The following is a 25,201-nucleotide window of genomic DNA, read 5'->3' as shown; positions in this document are numbered from 1 at the left end:
TAGAGTTGCAAGTTCTACTGTTTATTTAGGATTTCAGCCTATAGATGAGTAGCAGGTGAGTTTAGCAGTCATGGAAGGAGTTGACATCCCTCTGGGTGCAGGTTCTTCTAGACAGCCAACCAGGGTTCCTCCTTGTTAGCACTCACGAACGATAATTTGTGGTGTCTTTCTACAAATGTAGGGGCTCTTGGTTTCACAATTTCTGCTGTCCCGTGAAATGTAATCTATGCAGAAAGAAAAATAAGGCAGCTGAGATACCAGAGTGATTTGTGGGTTGCAGGATCTGTGCTCTCCTTGGGATGCAACCTCCCAGGGTTGTTTATTTTATGCATTACATGTTTATAGCCACGCATCCACAAACATTCCCTGGACAACATACTGCAAAACAATATTAAACATGTAATATAGGTTATTAAAACTAATAATTAAAATATTAACTGTCTTCTGTCTTATTGGAAAAGTGTTGTTCACTCCACGGCCTTTTAAGGCTAGTGAAGAAGTGTGCATGCACACGAAAGCTCATACCAAGAACTAACTTAGTTGGTCTTTAAGGTGCTACTGGAAGGATTTTTTTTTGTTTTGACTATGGCAGACCAACACGGCTACCTATCTGTAACTCACACATTCATGTAGCTCTTAAGCATGTGAAAAAATGGTGCCAATTTGAAGCAAACCTCTCTGCCAAATTTGGGGAATCTGTCTGAGTGGAAGCCCAAAACTTCATCCAAAATTCAGTCCAAGGCAGAGTTCAGAACCAGTCCTTGTAGACCTCTTCAAAAATTGTGGGGGCAGATCTTTGAGATCTGTGAATTTGAAGAGAAATGAACTTACTCTCAATTATGCTTCTTCCTTTTCAGATGGGATGTCTGGATGTCCTGCAGAATTCAAGATGGAAGATGATTATATGCATTTACATCCAAAACAAGAAGAAGTGTCCAATTCTGACAACATCAAGCTTCCTCAGATGATGAGGGGAAAGGGTCCCCATCTGCCCAATCGCCACCTGTCTCCTTAGGGCTGCTCCTTTCTGGCTGTTGAGATAAAAGTCCCCGTTCGCTTTTATACTTTCTGCATTTCAAATGGGGAGGTCTTGACTAGAAGCACAATTGTTTTAGAACAGTTTAGTGCTGAACTCATGTTACATGCCTAATGCCAGTAATGCTGAGCCTGGTGCTCAGTTATCAGTAAATGGGGATAGGCCTCAACTGCGCCACTAAGGGCTTATCCACATTTCTTATCCACCCGAGAAAACTTTTTACTCACCAGATGAATCCACCTTCACACCAAACACTTGGACTTCACACAGGGTGAGATACTGAGTGCCTGGAATGGTCAATGTTACATACTGCCCTTTGAATCCTCCACAATTGTAATTGCGGGTTTCTCCAGCACCTAGTGAGGTGATAGTGGCACACCTTGAAAAAGAAATCCATTCATCTTAATATTAGGTGACTGAAGGACACCATCAACTGCAACATGATTTATACCAGGAATGGCTAACCAGTGGACCTCGAGATGTTGCAGGAACCCAACTCCCATCAGCCCCAGGCCAAAGGTCAGGGGTGATGGGAGTTGTTGCCCAGCCACATCAGGATGGCCACTGGTCAACCTGATCCACACTGAAAAGAATAAAAGATACAGATGAATAATGGAAGATCACTGCATTACACAGATATATTTTTTATCTGTGGTTTCTGCATTGTCTCATCTTTCCCATTGTATTTTGCGTGGACAGGCGGAGTCCCCAAATCCCAAGCGCCCCCCCCCGTCATGTGGAATAACGACTCAAGACAACGTGCTATGGGATTAAATTGGCCACAACTTTATTAAATTTCAAATGTGGGTAGACCTTGGCTCAGGCATTGGGCGTTCTCTCTCCCCAGTCCCCAGCCGGGGACCTAGGGAGCTTCAGGGTTATCCAGTGGGGGGGGGGGAATGGGCCGGCTCTGGAGAACATATGTTCAAGCAGAGATAGCCGCCCCCGTTACGCCGCCGCTGCAGGTGAGGATTCCCAGGTAAGATCCTCCCTCTATCGTGTGGGCAGGTAATCCCTCCCCTACCTGGCCTGGTCTCCTTGGCAACGCTTCCCCCAGGTGGGATTGGACAACTGACTGAGGTAGGCAGAGACCTCCAGGTATCCCACCTGAGGGAAGGCAAAGCCAAGCCTATGCTGATGGAGCCGCTCCAGATCCAGGGGCTGTGCGCATCCACGCAAAGGGCGCCCCCCCCCCCCCCGTTTTAAGCGGGGAGCGGTCATTCTTCTCTGTGCCTTATCTTTGTGATCCCCTTGAGAACATTCAACCAGCAGGTACCTGGGATTTGCAGAACCGCCATTCTCAAAGGAGTTGCCAATGCGGATTTCAGCCCCATCCAGCCGGTCTGCACAACAGTCTTCTCGATTGGTGATGCTTATGCTAGACACATCAAATTCTCCCTTCAAGTCCACCGCCCACCATGGATTCAGCTCTATATCCGTGTGAGTGCATGATCTACGCATATAGTTAGTGGAGGTGGACCCATCAATGGCATTCTTTGCAACTCCTAGTTGGTTGTAGGTACTGGACTGGGATGCCTCACCTTCGAGGGCCACATTGAGAACTGCAGGAAAGGGAAAGTAATGCTCACACAACTAAACAAGAAAACTAGTTCTGGGTTTCCAGATATTGCTTGAACAATGCAGTGCCCTTATCTCGGCTTTGTCACACCCACTAGTGTGGATGCAACATAGCAGATTGTATACAGCATACATGTATACAGCATTAACATGTATACATCAAAAGAGTGTGTACACACACACACACACACACACACACTTCAACTTGTAGCTCTCAGTAGAGAAACAAATGATTGGATAGCAACATGAGTCACCAATCTGGACGTGCCCATGGTATGGTCATTTGCTGACTGGCCCTTTTTCTTGGTTAATAGTGTATTTGTGTGTGTTTGTAGATGAGACAGAGATAGAGAAAGAGATAGAGATATTAAAGCTTAATTGTTTTTAATTATATTTTCCCCAATGTTTTTAGCTGTTCCTATTTTACGTGATAGCCACCTTAAGTCCCTGTTAGGGAGAAATAAATAGGATAGATAGATGATAGATGATAGATAGATGGATAGATGATGATAGATGATAGATAGATGGATAGATGATGATAGATGATAGATAGATGGATAGATGATGATAGATGATAGATAGATGATGATGATAGATAGATAGATAGATAGATAGATAGATAGATGATAGATAGATAGATGATAGATAGATGATGATAGATAGATGATAGATGATAGATAGATAGATGATAGATGATTGATAGATAGATAGATGATAGATAGATGATAGATAGATGATAGATAGATAGATAGATAGATAGATAGATAGATAGATAGATGATAGATAGATATAGATAGATAGATGATAGATGATAGATGATAGATGATAGATGATAGATGATAGATGATAGATGATAGATGATAGATGATAGATGATAGATGATAGATAGATAGATAGATAGATAGATAGATAGATAGATAGATAGATAGATATAGATAGATAGATAGATAGATAGATAGATAGATAGATAGATAGATGATAGATGATAGATAGATAGATAGATAGATAGATAGATAGATAGATGATAGATAGATGATATAGATAGATAGATGATAGATGATAGATGATAGATAGATGAGAGAGAGAGAGAGGTGGATAGATAGATAAACAAATGTCAGAAGGCTAATGGATATTGTTGTGTGCACCCCAATCTCCAAGCATCAAGAGACTCCAGGTGTGCTGCCACTTACCCAGGGTTCAGTTTCCTTGGAATGAAGATCTTTGGAGACTGTGATGTCTTTAGGATATATGGTTTCATTTATAAATACGGTACATACAACCTGAGCACAAGACAGAGGGCTTCGCAGCATTAACACTTCAATAGATGTTTACTTCCATTAGGTTTCCAGGGAAGCCCTAACTCCGTTTTGGGTCCAGCACAAAGCAGACATGCCTCTGTGTGTTCATCTTCCAGCAGCAGCCAAAACTCACACCCCAAACCCTGGCTATTGTTCTTCTACCTTACAAAGTTATGTCACTTCCAACTAGGTGAAGATGTTTACCCCAATTTGTCTCTGTGGCAACAGGGCAAACTCTTTCTTTTCTTTTTAAAAGTAATTTTTATTAAAGGTTTTCTGAGTTTAGAAAAGTACATGCATTGTCTCTTTTTCAGGTTGTGTTTTCTACAGATCAGTTACATATGTTGTGAGACATAAGTCTTTCTAATATGAATGGCAGGACTTACCTGGCCTGCTAAGGCCATTACCTGAACAAAGTAACTGGTTTGACTGGTTTCCTTGTATAGAGTCTAACCGCTGTCACAGATTTTGAAGGGAATCATCAACCAGACTGACCCCTCAAAGCCGTAATAATATATTCCAGCCTAGAGTACTGAGAACTTCTTATTTCAAACACCTGAAAGTGCCCATTCCCAGCTCAGACAACTGTTTCTCCAGCAAAAAGTAATTTTGCCAACAAATACCAACTCAGGTCTTTGTTGGGAAATTTTTATACATACCTGGGGGAGCTCTCCTGTGACCAAAAACTTGAACTTCACAGAGGGTGAGATATTTGGCTTCGCCTGGAATGGTAATAGTCACATACCGTCCCAGCATTCCTTCACAGTGATATTTTTTTGTTTCTCCCAAACCCAGTGAAGTGATGGTGGCACACCTTGAAAGGAAACCAGTCTGTTAGCCTTAATGAGAGATTTAAAGAATACAATCAGCAACAAGTTCAATACCTGGCGGGGGGTGAGGGGCAAGCATGAACAAGGTCTTATGCTAATGAATGCTTTATCCAATATAGGGCAAGGATACCAGTCAATTCACTAGTCAAACACTGTCACTTAGCCCTTCACTAAGCCAGTAAACTGACCAGGTACATTGGTACCTCGGGTTAAGTACTTAATTCGTTCCGGAGGTCCGTTCTTAACCTGAAACTGTTCTTAACCTGAAGCACCACTTTAGCTAATGGGGCCTCCTGCTGCTGTGGCGCCTCCGGAGCACGATTTCTGTTCCCATCCTGAAGCAAAGTTCTTAACCTGAGGTACTATTTCTGGGTTAGTGGAGTCTCCTAACATGAAGCGTATGTAACCTGAAGTGTATGTAACCCGAGGTACCACTGTATTATTTGGCTTTGTTTTTTGCAGTCTTCAGATGAGGACTAGACCGTGTGAAAAATGAACATAAGATTTTAGCTGCAGTTCATTCATTTTCAGCTTTGTATTCTTGTTGTTAAAAAAGCTAGTCTACTGTTAATTGTGAAAGAGTTTTGCTTATTCTTCTAATAAAGTTAATGCTTTAAGAAATACTTTATCATTGCTTTACCATTTTTGATTGGCCAGTTGACTAAATCTGACCAGTCACATGCCCAGTCCTAGGCCTGGCATCCTTGGGTAGCTGACATTGGCAATACCTGGGATTTCTGATGCCTCCTTCTTCATCCGAGTCCCCAACTCGAATTTCAGCGCCATTTATCCTTTCCGCACAACAGTCCCCTCGATTGGTGATCACTACACTGGACACATCAAAGCTTTCCCTAAGGTCCACTGTCCACCATGGATTAGCTTCTTCTTGGGTGTGAGTGCAGTGTCCACGCAAATAGTCAGCAGACGTAGAGCCATCATTGGCATGCTCAGCAGATCCCAGATCATTGAAGATGCTGGACTGGAATGCCTTTCCTTCAAGAGCTGCATTGTAGACTACAAGGGGGAAAAAACCAATGGAAGAGAGGTGTTTCCACTAATAAACAGCTTAGCAAAACTATCCAGAAGGAAAAGGAACTTGCAAAGTAGGCTCTCAAATATTAGTGGAATGAATAATTAACATTTGGGGGTTCTGTGCACACCAGGGCATTGCATTCATGCATACATGAGTCCTTGTTTCTGTATGTGTATTTGAGCACCTCCATCCACAAGAGGGCTTTTACCTTATGCCTCCGAAATCTCATGTTCCCATCCACAGTTGCAGGAATTGCTTGATAGGATGTACTTAGGGAAGAGTGGTTTATGATATCAACAGTAATATTTTAACATTGGCACTTATAAATCAAGTGTCCTCTGTGTGAGCATACAGGAACTCCTGGATAAGTTTCCTATGCAATCCGTTAGAAAAATACATATACCACCAGGTCTGATCTTTCACATTCATCTTGTACTGAAGGGTCAGCTTACCCGTTGTATAGGGTTGCCACTTCTCTTTTGCTTCTTCCCATGGCTGTTTGGGTTCTCTTGGCTTTTCCCATTGTTCAATTGGTGAAGAAACTAGTGGAAGAAATCAATGTAAGTAAAAGATTAGCAATATATGACCATGATTTCAATCTGGGTGCTTTGTTGTATTTCTAAGCAAACATACCAGGAAGCAAATCTGAATGAGTTCAGTGTGAATCCAGCTCCATGGAGTAAATTTAGTTCCAAGAAAAAAATGAACTTCAACTCCCATCATGCATGGCCATTGGCCATGCAGGTGGGGGCTGATGGGAGTTGGAGTCCAATAAGATCTGAAGGGTCCCAGGTCACTGCCTCAAGGATTGCTGGGTAGGAAGGAGGGCTGTGTCCTGAAAGGTGAAATGAGGCACCTTATAGAGGCTTAGGAACAAGAGGGACAAGTGTAGAGTTGCTGGAAGTGTTTGGTGAGGTGAAGAAGACCAAATTTACCATATTGAGTCAAACTAACCAGCTAAATAAATACTGGTTGTTCATGTCTTGTATATAACGTTTTAGGCTTTTGGAATGCATGAATGTGAGGATCATTTACTGACCTTCTGCTTCTTGCGTAGTTCCAGATGAGGTCTCTTTTTCATCTCCTAGACAAAACATATATTGAGTGTCAAAGCAACACTTCCTAGGTGATGAAAAATATCTGAGCCATGCCAAACCTTACTTAGAAAACAACAACCCCAAGTATACTTGGTTGATGGGGATCACTAGTATCACAAACCCCCAAATAGCACAGAACTTGAGAAGAATTTTGGCAGTGTCCCACAGGAATATCAATGAATATAATGGGTAAGAGAAAAGGGAAGAACAGGTGTAAACATTCTAGACTGAGTCAACAATTGAACTCTCAGCCTTGTCCTAACTAAAGTTGCCAGCTTTCTACTGGTAAAGCTCCCATGCCTTTAAGGGAGCAGGGTAGAGGTTTACAGACACAGCTTTACCCTCAAGACATCAGCATCTTCTTCATGAAGATGTTAAAGTCATCTATATGTCGTCTGTTGTAGGGCAAGTGCACATGGCTTTCCTGATATAGCCCCCTGGCCAAAACAGGGAGGCCTAGCAAGCCTATATAGGCCTATGGGCTAAAAATTCCTGCCTCTGGTGTACATCATCACTTGATACTGCAGCTATTAAAAGACAAAGAAGCACATTTGACATGAAGCATCCCGTAGAAGAGATGTCTGCCTTCTCCAGAGCTTCCCCTGCCATTAAAGACTTCCTAGCCTAGACATCTCCCATCCACTTCTTTCCAAGGACAACATCGGTCAGCAGCCCACCAAACCACAACTTGACAAGGAAACCTCTGTACTTACCCGAGGAAGGTAGCTTTTCACCAAACACTTCAACTTCACACAGTGAGAGGATACGAATGCCTGGGATGGTGATAGTCACATAACGTCCTTGCAATTCTCCACAGTCAAAAATGGCTGTTGCCCCTGGGGCCAATGACCTGATTGTTGCACACCTTGAATGGAAACCAGTTCGTGTGTTAGTATTAACCAGAAGTCATACTGCAGGATAGGTGAGAGGCAACATGTCTCTGAATATCAGTTACTAGGGTCAATGGCTGAAGAGGGCTGTTGTCCTCATGTTCTATATATGGGGTCCCAGCAGGCATGCGGTGGGCTGCTACAGAACACAAGGTGCTAGACTATTCAATCTTGGCCTTCATCTGATCTAGCAGGCCTCTTCTTAGGATCTTAAGGAAGAAAAGTCAAGTATGACCCCTTCCATAACATCACTCTGTTACCGTACCATGGATTTGTGATTCCTCCTTTTACTGGTGAGCTTCCAATTCGGATTTCTGCCCCATTTATCCGCCTCGCACAGCAGTCTCCTCGATTGGTGATGCTAACCCTGGACACACGAAACTCTGCTCCCAAATCCACTGTCCACCATGGATTAAATTCAAGTTGTGTGTGTGTGCAGTGGCCACGCATATAGTCACTAATTTTATACCCATCAATGGCATTCTCAGGGTTTCCAAGTGCATTGTAGATACTGGACTGAAATGCTTTCCCTTCAAGAGCCACATTGGGAACTATAAGAAAGAGCAGAAAATCTTGAAATAATCTTGAAAGTTTTCAGCTTTCCCTTCAAGAGCCACATTGGGAACTATAAGAAAGAGCAGAAAATCTTGAAATAATCTTGAAAGTGTTCAGGATCCAATGAGCCCAAGATCGCTTATTCCCCATTTGGTTTAATTTCATTTCATATACAAACACAGCAGCTCAGGAGCGTCAAGTCCAGCAGGTCTATGTGAATGTCTGGATTTAGTACAGTTTAAGGTTACTTTTTATCTTCTTCTTTTTTGGGGGGGGGGGGATGTAATTGTTTTGATTTGATTTAGACCAGGCCATTCATTGTTTTCTTCTGCGCTTGTTTTATTATTGACTTAGTAAATCACACAGCTGCATCCTGTATTTCTTTATTGGCAATTGTGATTTTTTTAAAAATAATGCTTATTTCATTTCTTTTTTATGTAAGCTGTCTGCACTTAAATCACTGAGCACTGGTGATGAGAATATACAAAATGGATCTGCAATAAATATATGAATGAATTATAAGTGCTAGTCTTATTGTTAAAGTTGAGGGCCCATCAATCAGTGGGCGAGCAAATGCCTTGAATTCTCACGTCCTAAATTCATTCACCAGAATCTCTAGTTGAAGCGGGGATGGGGCATCCATGGCCCTCAAGATTGGTTGGACTCCAACTCCCATCAACACAAACCACTGTCCAATGGTCAAGGAAGGATGAGCTCAGCAGCTTCCCTTGAGTTAAAGGATATCAGGAAGTAGCGCTGAGTTACTTTAAAGAACTCACATTGCAGAAATTGCTTAAAAGTGGCTGAATCATGCCCAAACTGGCATCCACATTTACAAGACTACACCACCAGCAACATTCCTTCCCAACTAGCAGTATGCAATGGTCTACTTACCAGAAGTGTTAACTTGTTCTCCTGGTGTGAGTGGCTTGTTCTCTGGCTCATGGCCGGCTGCCAAAGAAATTTATAATAAAAAGAAATAAAAGGCTTAGCTGAGCTTTATCTGCTGATGTAATTCATTCAGCACAGTCTAGAGAGTTTTATTTATTTTATTTTTTTATTTATTCTTGGGTTCCCCTTGATAAAATTATCAGAGCAGCATGCATAGAAAAAGAATGATATGTCAATCACAACAATTAAAACCATGCAAAGATAAAATCCTAAAAATTTAGCAGAGAGTATGAAAGTCATAATCAAGAGTCCAGGAAAGTGGACTTCTGGGAGGAAAACATGGTGGACTAGATATCTCTGGTCGACCTTCTAGCTTAGCAGAGATTATGATGTGGTTATTAATGATAGCCAAGCTATAAATCTTGGTTATTAATTATCTCTGGGGAAACAGAGATAACAGGGATTCACTTCCAATGCTCTGAAAGGGTTGCTTTCCACACTGCTGCCCCTTCTACGCTGCATTCCATCTCTTCTATCTGACCTGGAAAGTGACAGCCAAAACATTTTGCTATGTCTGTTTTGAGTTAGCGCCCGGGTGTTAATCCAGCATCTCTTCTTGAAGCTCTTTGACATGTTTTGGGAACAGGGGAGTAAACTGTGGGATTGGAATGCCCACAGAACCTACTGAAAGCTTGGTTGCCAAGATAACTGGAGTTAAAATGAGATAGTTGAGACCTAATGTTTTGGGGCACCCCAAGGAAGTTGATTCCAATGTGGAGTCATGTACATATCTTTACATCCCATGACTTGCAACCTTTCTTGATACATGTAGAAGGATGTTTTGAAGTTTTATGACTTTTGTGGCTGTGTTTGAAACTGCTATATATTGTTCTGATGTGCCTCATGTCAGTCTTTTCTAACTAGCAGTTCTGCTGAACAACTGGTTAGCAAGGTTGTCCTATTGCAATAGCGTTAATAAACCCAGTTTCTGCTGAATCTGTTGCTGTTATTTTCTTGGCTCCATGTTTTTATTTAAAAGGGTGTTCCCTCACCTGGGAAATGAACAAACGGTGTAGAAGTAAATTCTTACCACGTGGGTGTTTTCCCAACCCTGCAGAGCAGATTTGAAGAAGGTGTGGGTCACAGGGGAAAGTTTTAGAAAACATTGTGCTGGGTTGGAATGGATTATAATGATGTAACTGTCATGGCTTCCTCCATAGAATTGTGGGGGAAATTGCTTTAATGAAAGATTCCCTCATATAACGCTACAGTTCCCAGGGATCTCTGGCATGGCAGAATCATAGCATTGGGAGGAACCTCAAAGGTAATCTGCTTCAACACCTTCTCAATGAAGAAAATCTGCTACTACAGCATTCTGAATGACCATTAATGAATAAGTCAGCATTATAGACATTGTGTTTCTCCTGTATATTAGGCTGGGTACACACCATCCATTTAAAGGACATACCTTCCTGTAAAGAATCTTGGGAACTGTAATTTACCTCTCACAGAGCTACAGTTCCCAACACCCTTTTATAAAGTACAGATCCCAGGAATTTTGGGGGGTGGGGGGGAAAGCATAAAGTTAAATGTGCTTTAAGTACATGGGATGTATGCAGCCTCAGTCTCTTTGCACATAAACAGATACCAATATCTTTCCTACTTACCACTGGAATCTATCTTCTGACCAAACACCTGGACTTCACAAAGTGTGAGGTATCCGCCCCTTGGTAGGGTAATTGTAACAAACTGCCCTTTTGACGCTTCACAGTAAAAACTGCGTGTTTCCCCAGGATCCAAAGAACTTATTGTAGCACATCTAGAAAAGAAAAGAAAGCATCAAGAAACAGTGTTAAACAATAATTGAAGAACTTTATCAGCAAGGTAAAATCACATGAAAAATTTAGGAAAGAGAGCAAATATTTGCTATGTTTGGGGAACTCAAATAGCTAGGGATCTGTCTGAAACTTTTCCACTATATTGTTCTCCCTGTGCCATAATCCTGTAAAGCAGGGATGACACAGGATGTTGCAAAAACAGAAGTGGAAATGGCCAATGTTCACAAATTCACTCCATGTGTGGAACAGAAATCGATTCAGTGAATACGATCAGCGTTTGCTGTTTTGGCTTCTTTCAGTCCACAGACAATATACAATTGATTACATTACATCCCCAATTTGCACTGCATTTTCTTTACATTTAAATGAGTGGAATGGCATCATAGGACAATGTAACTTATATAATTTATGTACGGAATTACATAAATTATGTAATTTTGCCACAGCAGACAGCAAAACAAAATAATGTAGCTTTTGGCAGACAGTGAACTGCAGTGGAACGGAAACAGTCCTGGATGTGACGAAAACAGGGAAGAACAGAAAATTGTACCTCATGACATCTCAGTGTGTAAGACAGAGATAAGGAATCCGTGGCCAACCAAATTATTGTTGAATTCCCTACTTGCAACAACCCTAACCAACATGGACAATGGCTAAGGATGATGGGAGTGGTACTCCAGTAACACCTGGAGGGCCACGGCTTCTTCTTCCCTGGCTACAAAGCATCCGATCCATATACAGTACCTAGGATTTGTGGTGCCTCCTCTCTCTGTGGAGTCCCCAACTCGGATTTCAGCCCCATTAAGACGGTGAGCACAGCAGTCTTCCCGATTGGTGATGCTTACATGGGCTACTTGGTACTGTGCCTGCAAGTCTACCGTCCACCATGGATTACTTTCATAATCTGTGTGGGTGCAGGATCCCTCTGTAAATACACCTACTAAAGACCCATCAATGGCATTCATAGCTCCTCCTAGCGGGTTGTAGGTGCTGGATTGTAAAGCTTCTCCTGTGAGGGCCACATTGGAGACTGAAAGAGAGAGGGGGAAAGTTTCCATTTTATTGCCAGAGGTTTGGATTAGCTCTCGTTCCTTAGTATGAAACCTTCCAGTGCAAAATAAAACCAGAAGCGTAATGATGCTGCTAAACAGATGTCATATTAAACTTGAGGTTACTGAAACACACAGCACAAAAGCTGCATACTCCAACCAAATTAAAAGGTTAGTTGTGGCTAACACAGCATTTTTGTAGTAACTTACCTGGAGTAAATCTCACTAAAACAATGAGGTTTACGTTAGTGGTACTAAAATCCCCATCGAAAACAAAGGAACAAATTAGTTACGACTAATTCAAGTTCCATTTTCAGTTAAACTAACCCCTGAGCAGACATAGTTAGAATTGCCCCTGGAGTCCTATCAAATTCAATGCAGTTTACTCTGAGGTAAATAAGTTAGGAGTGCTTCCATTAGTGCCTATAATTATGAATTGTCACTGAAAAGTTAGCTGTGGCCCATACTCAAAAGAGCCCCAGGGGGCAGAAGCTGGTGGGCAACAGTAGTTTCCAATGAAGAGGGCACCTTGAGTACTTCAGGAATTTATCTTGACTCGGATTAACTACTGTGAAGAAATATTTCTTAACATAAACAGGGACCCTGATCTAAAGGCAGGCAGGCACATAGGAAGCCCTATTGAAATGAACAGGATAGCAATGGACTTGTCCTTTTCATTTCCAGCAGGAAGTAAGGCAGCCTTCTCTGGGTGGGTTGGTTGTTTTTTAAGATTTTATTTTAAATTATTCAATAAAACAGTAAAATGAGAACTACCGAGAATACAAATCAAGTAAGCAGAATACGGAGCCCTCTCTTAGAAGTAATTCTTAGCCCTAACCGCCCACAGAGGACGGTAGTTCCTCCCAGCTCTCTCCAGGAATCCTTCACCTCTCCTCCCAGCCTCTCACCTGGGAGACCGACATTTCCTGTCTCTCCCCCAGGCGTCTACCATTTACCACCCCCATGAGACTACAATCACTGGACATTAATAAAGGCCCCAGTCATCGCACTCAAAAGAAAGAACAAAAAGAAGAGAAACAAAGAAGAGAAACAGAAAAAGGAAAGCAAGGGGCAATACAAAGAAAGGCCAGTGAAGAAAAATAGGGGGAAGGAAAGACGCCCAGTTCTTGGTAACACACCCTCCAACGCAGGTCGGGAAGGCAGGATGGTCAAAAGCAGCAGCGAAAGGCAGTATTTCACGGTCCTTCTTGGAACCATCGTGTCCTCTTTGTTGCAGGATCTGTAAAAAGAGGCTGGCCAGGCTCAGGAGAGAACACTTCCCAAGAGAAGCGCTCTTGATTTGAGTGCCCCAAACAGAACTGGAACGAGGTTACTGAACTCTGCTGGATGCTGCTCTCCTCCAGTCAGAGAACTGTTCAAAATCAAGACCATTCAAAGGTACATTTCAAAGGTTCATTTTGTGGCTTGAAGAAATATTTGACCTGTTGCCAGTTACAACAAAATAGGGCTGACAAAGGCCAGAGTCTGAGGTAAATGAGGCAAAAGATCAGAAACAGTACATGAAATATGGTCTGAAATGAAAATAAATAGGAGGCCTGTTCTTTCTTTCAGAACAAAGTTACAGCAACAATTTTACTCGCATCCGCTTGATGTGCGGTCATGCACACGTTCATCACTGCTGACCTGGAGGTGGCCCGAAAATGGGGAGGAATGGGGTCAGGGCAGGACAGGCTTATGTGCGCAGGGGTCAGGAATGGAACCCCTGCACAAAATGGTCCCACCTGCATAACAAGATTACGGAAACTACACGCAGCCTCCAATAGCAAAAATAACAAAGCTTCACGGTTTCACCTTGGTCCTAGAAACCCCCCTCCCATGATGTTTCTCAGTGTCCCTCTTCTGCAGCAGAGAGAAATAGAATTGGGAGAGAAATAGAATTCATTTCACATTTGCAGGAGGAATCTGCCTGATTTACACTTTCCATACCAATGTGCTAACTGAAACACAGGCATCCTTCAAATTTGCACTTCTTCCGGGGTCCTTCACAAGCAATCTCAGGCTCCTTTGTCTAGCCTCTCATTGCTCCACCCTCTTCTTTCCTCTTGGTCTTCTGTGAGACCAGGGGGAAGGGGAGCTGGTCGGAGCAGGAATGAGAGACTCCCTGGATTCTTCAGCAGCCGGCCTCATTTCTGCCTCTTGGCCCGATCCTCTCCAGCGTCTTCTTCTGCCTCTGAATCAGGACTGCTCTGTTTCTCAGCCTCTTCCTGCTCATTAAACCCTGATACCTCTTCAGTTTCCATCAACTCCTCCTCCCAGTCTGCTCTCTCTTCTCCCTCTGACCACTCATCATTGTCCCACCCCCAACCCCCTGGGCTCTCAGTCTGGGGGATCCCTTGGGGGTTCCCCAGCTGCTGCCTCTCACCACTCCTCTGCATCCAGCCAGCCCATGACACTGCCTGGGTCTCCCAGACACCCTCCCAGAGCACCACGGAAAAAAGAAATATCTTGTTATTGCTGCTAGTCTGACGCTGGACGGAGGAGGAAGTTAGCTATATGTATGTTTAAGTGCAGTCCTCCATATCCACAGTATTTCATCCACTGCCCAAGCGTACTGCCTTTACAGTGGAAAATGCAACTGGCTGGCTTGAGTATGACTTACTTGATACTGGTATGATTCCTTGATATTGCGGTGTCCACCCTACCCCAATGCAGTTTTTCATTTCAGCCACACAGCCACTACTGGCCTGCACGTCATCACTGGGCTGCTATTGATTCATATGCAACAACCATAAAACAAAAGTGTAAAATATAAAACAAATCAGCAAATGCAGCCCTAAAATCATTGCAGCGCCCCCAATCCAGTTTTGGCATCACTGGAACTTCAGAATGGAAGAAGGGAAATTTGAGAGAAACTAAAATGGACAGAAGGGGACGCGGGTGGCGCTGTGGGTTAAAGCCTCAGCGCCTAGGACTTGCCGATCAAAAGGTCGGCGATTCAAATCCCCGCGGCGGGGTGCACTCCCATTGCTCGGTCCCAGGGCCTGCCAACCTAGCAGTTTGAAAGCACCCCCGGGTGCAAGTAGATAAATAGGGACTTCTTACTGGCGGGAAGGTAAACGGCGTTCCGTGTGCTGCGCTGGCTCGCCAGATGCAGCTGGTCACGCTGGCCACGTGACCCGGAAGTGTCTGCGGACAGCGCTGGCCCCCGGCCTATAGAGTGAGATGGGTGCACAACCCTAGAGTCTGTCAAGACTGGCCCGTACTGGCAGGGGTACCTTTACCTTTAAAATGGACAGATGCACCCATTCCTATACAGTTTTAAGACCATGTTCCCTGTTTTCCAACCCAAGAGTAGATGCAGGGCGGGAGGCATGCAAGATAGTTTTATCTTGCCTAGCTGCAGACAGCTGGGACTCTGCTGCCCGGTGGTTTCTGGAAAACTGTCAATATCCATTCAACTTCTTCTGCAACAGAGTTCAAGGCTAGCAGTTTCAGCTCCTGAAAATCAACATTATTCAACTGCAGCAATATTGATTCAAGGCCTAAAGATTTAATCTAATCTGGCAGCCTTGGGAACAGCCTGATGGACCTGTTTACAAGTTATGAACAAACTCCAGCTGTGCAAAAGAGAGAGTGTGTTCACTTTATCAGATGTACGAAGTGAGATTCTTAGTTGGCAGCTTTGTTTAACATGGCCATAAAAGGGGAGGAATGGCAGTTGAATGGCAGTAGGAGACAAGCAATACAATCTCAAAAACCCATTGCCTACAGTAACCTCCTTCAACCAAGCTGACTGGGGCTCCTGGGGTTGTAGTTCAACATCTGGATGACACCCAATAAGGAGAATCTGGTCCACAGCCAAGCTCAGTTGTAGAACCAACCCTTGCCTCACCTGTTGGGTAGAATCACCATTTTGCTCATTCTAAATGTGTTTTTGCCACCACAGAATAACACGGCTGGTTTTCTCTCATATATATTCTACCCAGAAACAATCCCATGGGCCACGCTGTGGTTTCATGCATTATATCTCTGTTACGGTATATTTATACAGAAATCCAGAGGGGTTATTCCAAATTCCCTCCACCTGGGAAGGTTTTATTGAAGCAACCAGGCATTGTGTATGAGCAAATTGCACACAAAAATATGCACAGTAGGTTAAATTTGAAGGAAAATGTTGATCAATTGTCTTGAGTACTTTTTAAAAAACCACAGAAACTGATTTGCGGGACTAAACTGGACTGGGAAAATAGACTGGAATAAATGAGAAAATGAGAGAAACTGAAATTGACATATGTGTCCCTCTCTACCTGATAGGCAAGCACAATGTGCTGTTTTTCTCTTCATGGACTTTTCTGTTTACTGTACAATGTTGGTACCATATGCCTTGTGGGTTTCTTCCAACTCATCTGCTAGTACCACTCAAACTCTTTCCAATAATAAAGACAGGTTTTTCTCGCTCTCTGTGGGACAAAGATAAGGGCCCCATGGAAACATGCCATTTTCTTGGCAGGTTTTATTTCCTTCCACCTGCTGCTCTTTGCCCCCAAAGGTACTGAGAGAACACAGTACCACATGGTGGAGTGGTTTGTGTCAGGCTAAGACCTGAGAGACTGGAGCTCTGGCATGAGGTTTACTAGGTGACCTTTGGCCAGGCACTGCTTCTGAGTCTGACCCACCTCACAGGGTTGTTGTGGAGCATAAATGAGCAGGGAGAACCACGTATGCCACCTTGAGCCCCTTGAAGAAAAAGGTGAAGTATAAATGCAGTAAATTAATAAATGAAGGGATGCGGGTGGCGCTGTGGGTTAAACCACAGAGCCTAGGACTTGCTGCTCTGGTTTGCCAGAAGCAGCTTAGTCATGCTGGCCGCATGACCCGGAAGCTGTACGCCGGAACCCTCGGCCAGTAAAGCGAGATGAGCGCCGCAACCCCAGAGTCAGTCATGAATGGACCTAATGGTCAGGGGTCCCTTTACCTAAATTAATAAATGCATCAATGTGCACTGTGCTATTATTAGCCTTTTATTATGGTGTGAAGGCACAGGAGACAATCACTTTGAAGTTGCTAAGCAGGTCTAGGTTTGGTAACTGCCTGGACATGTGACTACCTGAGAATCACAAGGTTCCATGACAGGAGACAGGTGGGACAGGTGAGTATCTTCAACAGGAAGGGCCACAGCACACAGAAGGTCTTGGGTTCAACCCCCAAGATTGTTTGCTGTCTAAATTATTTCTGCTGGGTACACCACCACTTTGTAAAAGTAAGGGTTATGACTGTTTAAATAAATAAAATAGGTAAGAAAAATCAAGGAATCCGTTTCCCCATCTTGTAACAGATGACACACCCAGCCACATAGAGTTGCAAGTTCTACTGTTTATTTGGGATTTCAGCCTATAGATGAGTAGCAGGTGAGTTTAGCAGTCATGGAAGGAGTTGACATCCCTCTGGGTGCAGGTTCTTCTAGACAGCCAGCCAGGGTTCCTCCTTGTTAGCACTCACGAACGATAATTTGTGGTGTCGAACTACAAAGATAGGGGCTCTTGGTTTCACAATTTCTGCTGTCCCATACAATGTAATCTATGCAGAAAGAAAAATAAGGCAGCTGAGATACCAGGGTGATTTGTGGGTTGCAGGATCTGTGCTCTCCTTGGGATGCAACCTCCCAGGGTTGTTTATTTTATGTTTATAGCTACCCATCCACAAACATTTCTTGGACAACATACTGCAAAATATTAAACATGCAATATAGGTTATTAAAACTAATAATTAAAATATTAACTGTCTTCTGTCTTATTAGAAAAGTGTTGTTCACTCCACGGCCTTTTAAGGCTCGTTCACACATTCATGTGGGATGACCACAGCCTTAAATATTTATTTTCTTTTGAAGTAATATATACTGTATATTCCACCTCTGTATGAATTATCTAGGTTCACCTACAATGCACAAGAAACAACACACGCAATGAACAAAAACATATAGGGGTTTTCTGTCTAATAAAATAAGTCAAGAGAGGTAACGGTATGAAATTCACTTGGGAGCAATCCTCCTCAAAGCCTGCCAAGGGGGAAACTGTCTTCAGTGCCCATCTGAAGCAATAGAACATTACTATGCAGGACTTTTTTCCTATATGGAAAATGCATATGTATGAAACAGCTGTCACAGATCAAAACCATGGTCAGAATTTCTGTATCCATCAACATAAACACAATGTTTGACCTGGAGTAAGTTCACCAATTCGGCTCCTGAGATTTCAAATGCTAAGCATGAGTGGCTCACTCAGCCCCATTTTTTCATCTTCACTGAGGGCTCCTCCAGAATGGGGGTTTTGCATGGGTGTGTTCTGCAACATATCACTGATGCATGAGCAGTGCATTTATAGTGGACCATCCATGCGTCATTTTGCTTTATTAGTTGTTCTGCAATGCTCCCCTGGTGTTGTTGCATCATTGCCATTTGGAGGGGCCACTCTTGCACCACAGGGCAACAAAGGCAAGACAGCAATAACCCGGGACGTTGGAAGTATACAAAGCTACAGGATGTCAGCAGGAAGCTGCAGGACATGCGCTGATTGGAAACCAAGCAGGATATCTGCCCCAAAACATTTCAGGCACAAAGAGTACTGAAAGCAAGTTTTCGTCGGGCTGCCCTGTGCCATCACGAGCAGAAATAACCATGAATGTACTGTCTAGAAAGGCTGTCTGGAAAAGTCGTAAGTATTGCCTGAAGCACCACAGAAACCTGCAAAACTGGCTAAACTGCAGGCTGCAGCAAGAATAAGAAACCACAGACAATGGGCTTATGTGCACTTATCTTTTGAGCTGTGCTTTCCAGGCACAACTCTGTGTCCAAGCACTCTTTTCCCTGCCCTGGAACATTCCCCATGTTATGTACTGAAGTTCTCACCCTGGGCCATCAGGGGGATACTGTAGATAGTTATGCAAATGAAAGATCGAAAGTGACGTTCAGTGATTGGATAGTTTTAGAATGTTGTTACAGTAACAAGGTACTGGAGCTCTAGATAAGCAGGCTGATATGTTCACCCACAACTTAACACCCCACAAAAACGCGCTCTTTAAAGCTGAAGCGCAACAAATGGCAATTGGATTTTCTGCAGAGTGCTGTTTGCTCCAATTCAGCAGTTCAGACACAGAGCTTAAAATGCAGCCCTGTGTCTGGGAAGCGCAGAGGAAAGGTAAGTACGGAGAAGCCCAATGTCCGCTCTTCAGCACTACTTCTAAGTTTTGAGAAGAGTTATTAACTGTTTACAGTTTTGCAAGCACATGATTACATCCTTAGGAGAAAAGCTAAAAGCAAAGCTGTAGATGTGATATGCAAAATGCAATCCTCTGTGCAACTGAGACTTTTGGGTTTTGATTTAAACTTTTGCATATTGAGAATTGCCAAATTTCTAGCCTCCTTGGCTGGAGGTGAATGCACAGACATACACAAGTGGCAGCACGGGATATTTAAGGTGACACAGTGGCAGCATATTAAAAATGTGATTATGACTACCTGTGCTAGCCACCTGGTTGATGTATATGCCACCTTTCCTGCCAGGCAAAAGTCTTTAAGCCCATCAGGATTACCACTGGTTTGAGCTACAAAGCTGGCAGATTTGGGAAGTCAGGCCTCTACTGAACAGTTGCTAAGTGGAGTGGTGGTGGCGTCCTTTATGTCGTTTATGAATCCTAGGAAGCATCTCCAAGCAATTTCACAGTACAATTGCTGTACAGAACAGCAGGTGGTGAACAGCTACCTCACTTGCTGAAAGCATTTTCTCTGGAATCCTCTTCCCCCTTTGCTCTTCCTTTAATAACCTAGCAAGCACATGCCTGGAACTCTGGCTGGGTGAATGTGGCAGAGGGAAGAGGAGTGTCTAGGTGTGCCAGACACTTTTTGTGCTACAAACTGCATCCTTCCCACCTCTGACCCAAGCAGTGCTTTGCAGCTGTTTAAAGGAAACACCCATAAATCTCAGCTCTCAAAGTGTTAGAGCTGGAAGGTGCACAAAAGCAACCGTATTTTGCTCTTCTCCTTCCTGAACCCCTGTGTCCCTATCTGCCAAAGCACCTGAACACTTACTTGTGCTGTGGAGCAATACCCCACAGTATTCATTATTTCTCTCTGTGTCATCCAGCCAAGCATATAAGTTAAAACTGGTGGAATCAGTCCAATCCCACACGTTATCCTGCAGGTGGAAGGCAAGAAATGCAGTTAGTAAGGGAATCAAACACAGCACACAGGGATGTTTACAAAGAGCTCTTTGAAAGCCCCACAGTTTGCTTTGAAGTCCTGCTCACTGGGGTTCCCAGGGGAAGCATCACCTGACATCACTATGAGGTGAGGTGATTGGCAGGTTGCCCACCTGCCATCTTTTGTCCTGAGAGGAGTGGGGAAGATAAAGATCTGACCCCCTCCAGCCAGAAACGTTCCCCCTGCCCCGCCCCACTCTGCTGTAAAGGGCAGGTATGTTTTGGAGGCCTGTGCTCTTCATTTTCCATAGGGGTTGCCAACACAACACCAGCAGGCACCAGTGTTTCCACCAGAAGTGTGAGAGCCAAAGGATAATTTATATATTGGCCCAAGAGGTGTGAATTTGAGTTCACTTAAAAATGTAGATCAAACCAAATTCTCCTCCCTGCTGACCTATGAAGTTCATTCAGTGATAAGAAATTTATGGCATATACAATGGTACCTCAGGTTACATGCGCTTCAGGTTACAGACTCCGCTAACCCAGAAATATTACCTCGGGTTAATAACTTTGCTTCAGGATGAGAACAATAATCGTGCTCCGGCAGCACGGCAGTAGCGGGAGGGCCCATTAGCTAAAGTGGTGCTTCAGGTTAAGAATGGACCTCCGGAACGAATTAAGTATTTAAGTAAGACTCCAACACTCATCATCCTGAGCACTGGACATGCTGGCTGGGGTTAATGGGTGCCATGGACTGGTTGGATGCAGAGGAAGAATAAGGGGAACCAGCTGAAGGGGAACCTCCAAGGGAAGAAGGCTCAGAGACAGGGGACTGGTGGTGGGACAATGGTGAGTGGTCAGAGGGAGGAGGAGGAGGAGGAGGTGTCAGAAGCTGAAGAGGTAACAGGGTAACAGAGAGAAAGTTCTTACAGATAAGCAATTATTGGAGAAGGCTTTCTAGGTCAGAGAGTGGCATTTCCTGACAGATTGTGTTGATATTTGCCATCATGGAGATCGCCAATGCATCAGTTCCACTTTTGAATTACTTGATTTTGTTTTTGATTTCCAAAATCCAGAGAGAAATTCAGAAGAGAAGAGTGTTGGAAACATCCCGAGACGTTAAGCACCAGGGAGCTTGCTGCACTCACCTTTTCAGGATCATGGAGACCTATCCAAACATCTTTGTCGTCCTCGAAGCCGGAAACAAATTCCGCAATTGCACAGACTTCTTCCCTGCTATGGAAGGAGACTAGGTCGGCACGATGTTCCTTTTGGCATTTCTCCTACACAAGGACACAAAGAATGCCATTCACTCTATGGGTTGCACCAGCTTCTAGACACAGTCCCCAGCTGCTAGCTTTGACTTTCTTTTTTAATCAAATCATCCTCTACCAAAACTGAACAAAGGTTTGCTTGCTGCAACAGCTAGAGCTCAGCTATCAACAGAGTCAGGTTTAGCTTCTTTTTTCTTTCTTTCTTTTTATCAATTAAGTTGCCCCCGGTTGCAGTTTAGCCTTTGCACGATAAGCCTTCCAGCCCTATGCAAACACTAGTGCCAAGTGCTCATAATTTAATACCAGTTTTGCCCTTGTTCCATTTTTCATCTTTTTTTTACATTAAAACAATAATGCAGAAGAATGAAAGACAAACAGATAAATGCTATGAAGGCTGAAAAGTCATGATTTTGTGCCTGGCAAAAGCTTTCCTCTATAACCAGTCCTTTGGCCTTCAACTCTCTGTAGCCTTTTAGAAGTGGGCGGGATATTTTTCATGTATTTCTTTTTCCTCTTGGCTCTAATGTATCTATGTGGTGTTTTTTGATCTGGCTGGTTTGTTGGTTGGTTGTAAGTCACTTTGGGTTGCCCTGGGCAAGATAAAGCAACTAACAAATGTAATAAATAATAATGATAATTGTTCTTTATTATATTCATTACTATTTCTTCTGCCTTAAAATTACTGGATTAATATTGTGCATTAGGGATCTACTCTTTGGCAATACTACCCTTTTGCTTTGAGTAAATAAACCGATAATCCAGTGTAGAGTAGGTTCACTCCTGACGCCCCACAACCCTGATACCAACCTCTGAAGTTCTGCACTCTCCCCACAGATTGTTGTGCCTTCTTATCTGAAACTCGTTGAGGAAAGGACTGACCTGAGGCACAGCAACCTTCTTTAAGGAAGTCTCCTTTCCACCCACCCCCAGAACTCACGCAAGACCATGCAATGCGAGCAAGTGATGTCTTGTGGGATTTGGGGGCCAACACCAGCCTTCCCGCATTGTGTGGAGCCAGCCACACTGTGCCACAAAGTGATTCCTGTCACACAGGGAGTGCGCCAAACCATGAGCTCCATCAATGGCCACCGGCCTCAGTATAGCCAGGCCCAACTCCATCCTTCCAGTACCTTCCTGTCCAGTCTCTATTTTCACAGAGAGGAAAGGGATGTTGACTCCTCATATGCACAGCTAATACAATGATAAACCATCTCTTACCCTAGCCTGGGCAAAGGTCACAGGTTCCTCGAAGTAGCCATAACAGTTTCCTTCACGCTTCAACCAGTTCTCTGGGCAAGTGAATCCTACAAGGAGCAGCAGAGTTATTAGATAATATTGCAGTGTCCATTGACCACAAACAATAAAAATCGGATTGACTGGCTAAGAGAAACTCCTAGAGCTGTAGCGCAGGTTATTATTCTCTTACTGTGGGAATAGGCTTGAACACACATGCACTCCTCTCTCCTTTTATCGCATTACCATAAAAAAAAATGTTTTCCAAAGGAGAGGGGGAGATTTAGTCACACTCAGGAACATGACTCACTATTTTCCCATTTTAATGGTGTGTTAGGGGACCAGGATGGCTTAGGATGTTTCGGATCCACATTGCTTACCAGAATGCCCCCTTCCCAGCCCTTCTGAAGCCGTAGAGCCAGTGCCAGTAAAGCCAGCACTTTGAAAGAGCCAGTGGCAGAGAGAGTAAGGGAGGTTTTGGCATCAGATCTACCACTCTGATGTTAGAGCTCTGTTTCACATTTCAGAAGGGAAGATCCCATCTATCCTTTCCCCTTGGGACACCTTCCCAGTGGCCATTTAGGCAGGAATGGCAGGTTGGTCCTTTGCCCCCATCAAGAGCTCATGGCTGAGGTTTCCTGTGATGCCCTGGAAGGCTCCCTTCCTTCCCTCCACCCCCAACTGCTTTTGGAAGTAAAAGACACTTCAGCTAGTCAGGGGAGAGCAGAGAAAGACTCTGTGGTAGTTCAGATTTGGAGAGATGCCGAGAATGCTGTGAATTGGTACGTACCTGTGGGCTGATGAGCCTCTGCAAGAGAGCCAATTTGGTACAGTGGTTAGAGTATCAGAGTAGGACCTGGCAGACCAGAGTTCAAAACCCCACTCAGCATGAAGCTGACTGGGTGACCTTGGGCCAGACACTGCGTCTCAGCCTTACCTACCTCACAGGATTAAATGAGGAGAACCATGTTGAGCTCCTTGGAGAAACAGGTGGGTGTAAATGCAATAAATAAATAAATGGAATCTTGCTGTTGGTGGAATCACTGAAAAGGAGAGAAGAAAAGGGGGAAATTGATGCCCAAGCTCAGAAACATACCTTCTTGGAAAGTTAGCGTTGGCAGAGGAGTCATAAGCAGCAGGCAGAGATAAAATGCCACAGATATGGAGGTTCTTCTTAAAAGCATGGTGTCCTCCTCAATGGCTTGTAAAGAAAATTCAGAAGAGAAATCGTTGGGAAAACACTCTCCTCTTCAATGCATCTGGAGAATTTCGAAGAGGTTAATATACCTTTCTGAATACTGATATCCTCCAATTAGGATTCTTCCAAACTAAGGACACGAGATACTGATTTGATTTTCTCAGAGAACAAATATTTCTCCTTGTCAGTAACAAAATGATGAATGGAGGAAGGAAACTGAAATGAAGGAGAAGTTCAGCAAACATGCATGGACTATGTGCTTAAATTTAAAAACAAACAGGTAAATTGGAAACAGTTCTCTGACTCTCCCAGTCATATAAATACAGATATTGCATCACACCACATTGATCAGCAAGGTAAAATCACGTGAAAATTTCAAGTCACCAAATATTTGGGAACTCAAATAGCTAGGGATCTGTCTGAAACTTTTCCACTACATTGTTCTCCCTGTGCCATAAGGCTGTAAATACGGAGTTGCATCAGCCATGTTATATCCACAGAGATATACTGTTCTTGATGCCAGAATTTTCAACCAATGGTATGATTATTTATCATTGGCCTTTTTCCTGCTTTTAATATCATATTTACCTAAGCCTCCTTCCAAAGAACCAGCAATTAACTTTGCACAAAGCACCCATTTAGCTCAGACATTGGTCGTCATACATTTGGAATTAGTCATCATCTTTACACCGATGTTGTTCAGTTGTTGTTTGTTTGTTTGTTTGTTTGTTTGTTTGTTTGTTTGTTTCCCATAAGTGACTTATATTCTGCTTTTCTATCATGCATTTCCCAAGTGCAATCATATCTGGAAAGGTATGCATTAAATTCACCAGATTAAACTGAAGTAATAAGGGACATTATTATAAACAATATTCTAAAGACACAATCTTTCCCCCTCAAAAAGGTACACACTATCTCGCCAGAGTGGTGCATGCTCTAGTTATCTCTCGCTTGGACTACTGCAATGCACTCTATGTGGGGCTACCTTTGAAGGTGACCCGGAAACTAAAACTAATCCAGAATGCGGCAGCTAGACTGGTGACTGGGAGCGGCCGCTAACACCATCTTGAAAGACCTACATTGGCTCCCAGTACATTTCCGAGCAAAGTTCAAAGTGTTGGTGCTGACCTTTAAAGCCATAAATGGCCTCAGTCCAATATATCTGAAGGAGCATCTCCACCCCAATCGTTCTGCCCGGAAACTGAGGTCCAGCGCCAAGGGCCTTCTGGCGGTTCCCTCGCTGCAAG

At 43.6% G+C, this 25,201-nt stretch overlaps 2 protein-coding genes across 2 annotated transcripts; both read right to left on the bottom strand.

Moving 5' to 3' along the window:
- Positions 1-13,435, bottom strand: LOC114605560 (uncharacterized). The gene is made up of 14 exons (XM_077934903.1): positions 13,235-13,435; positions 11,791-12,076; positions 10,876-11,027; positions 9,212-9,268; positions 8,028-8,313; positions 7,586-7,737; positions 6,815-6,859; positions 6,228-6,317; positions 5,471-5,756; positions 4,572-4,726; positions 2,313-2,598; positions 1,264-1,415; positions 832-875; positions 1-224 (listed from the first exon to the last, which is right to left on the bottom strand). Exons 1-13 carry the CDS (start codon positions 13,311-13,313, stop codon positions 838-840), a joined length of 2,064 nt encoding a protein of 687 aa, XP_077791029.1. The 5' UTR covers positions 13,314-13,435; the 3' UTR covers positions 1-224; positions 832-837.
- A 3,974-nt stretch (positions 13,436-17,409) lies between these two features.
- Positions 17,410-24,205, bottom strand: LOC114605183 (C-type lectin-like). Its single transcript, XM_028746119.2, has 5 exons — positions 23,853-24,205; positions 22,742-22,827; positions 21,398-21,532; positions 20,140-20,245; positions 17,410-17,633 (listed from the first exon to the last, which is right to left on the bottom strand). Exons 1-5 carry the CDS (start codon positions 23,938-23,940, stop codon positions 17,545-17,547), a joined length of 504 nt encoding a protein of 167 aa, XP_028601952.1. The 5' UTR covers positions 23,941-24,205; the 3' UTR covers positions 17,410-17,544.
- Positions 24,206-25,201: the final 996 nt, after the last annotated feature.

The sequence above is a fragment of the Podarcis muralis genome, chromosome 10 (genome assembly GCF_964188315.1).
Source record: "Podarcis muralis chromosome 10, rPodMur119.hap1.1, whole genome shotgun sequence".
Taxonomy (NCBI): Eukaryota; Metazoa; Chordata; class Lepidosauria; order Squamata; family Lacertidae; genus Podarcis; species Podarcis muralis.
Note: the sequence above shows the minus strand (reverse complement) of the source record. Positions and strands in the feature narration are given on the sequence as shown.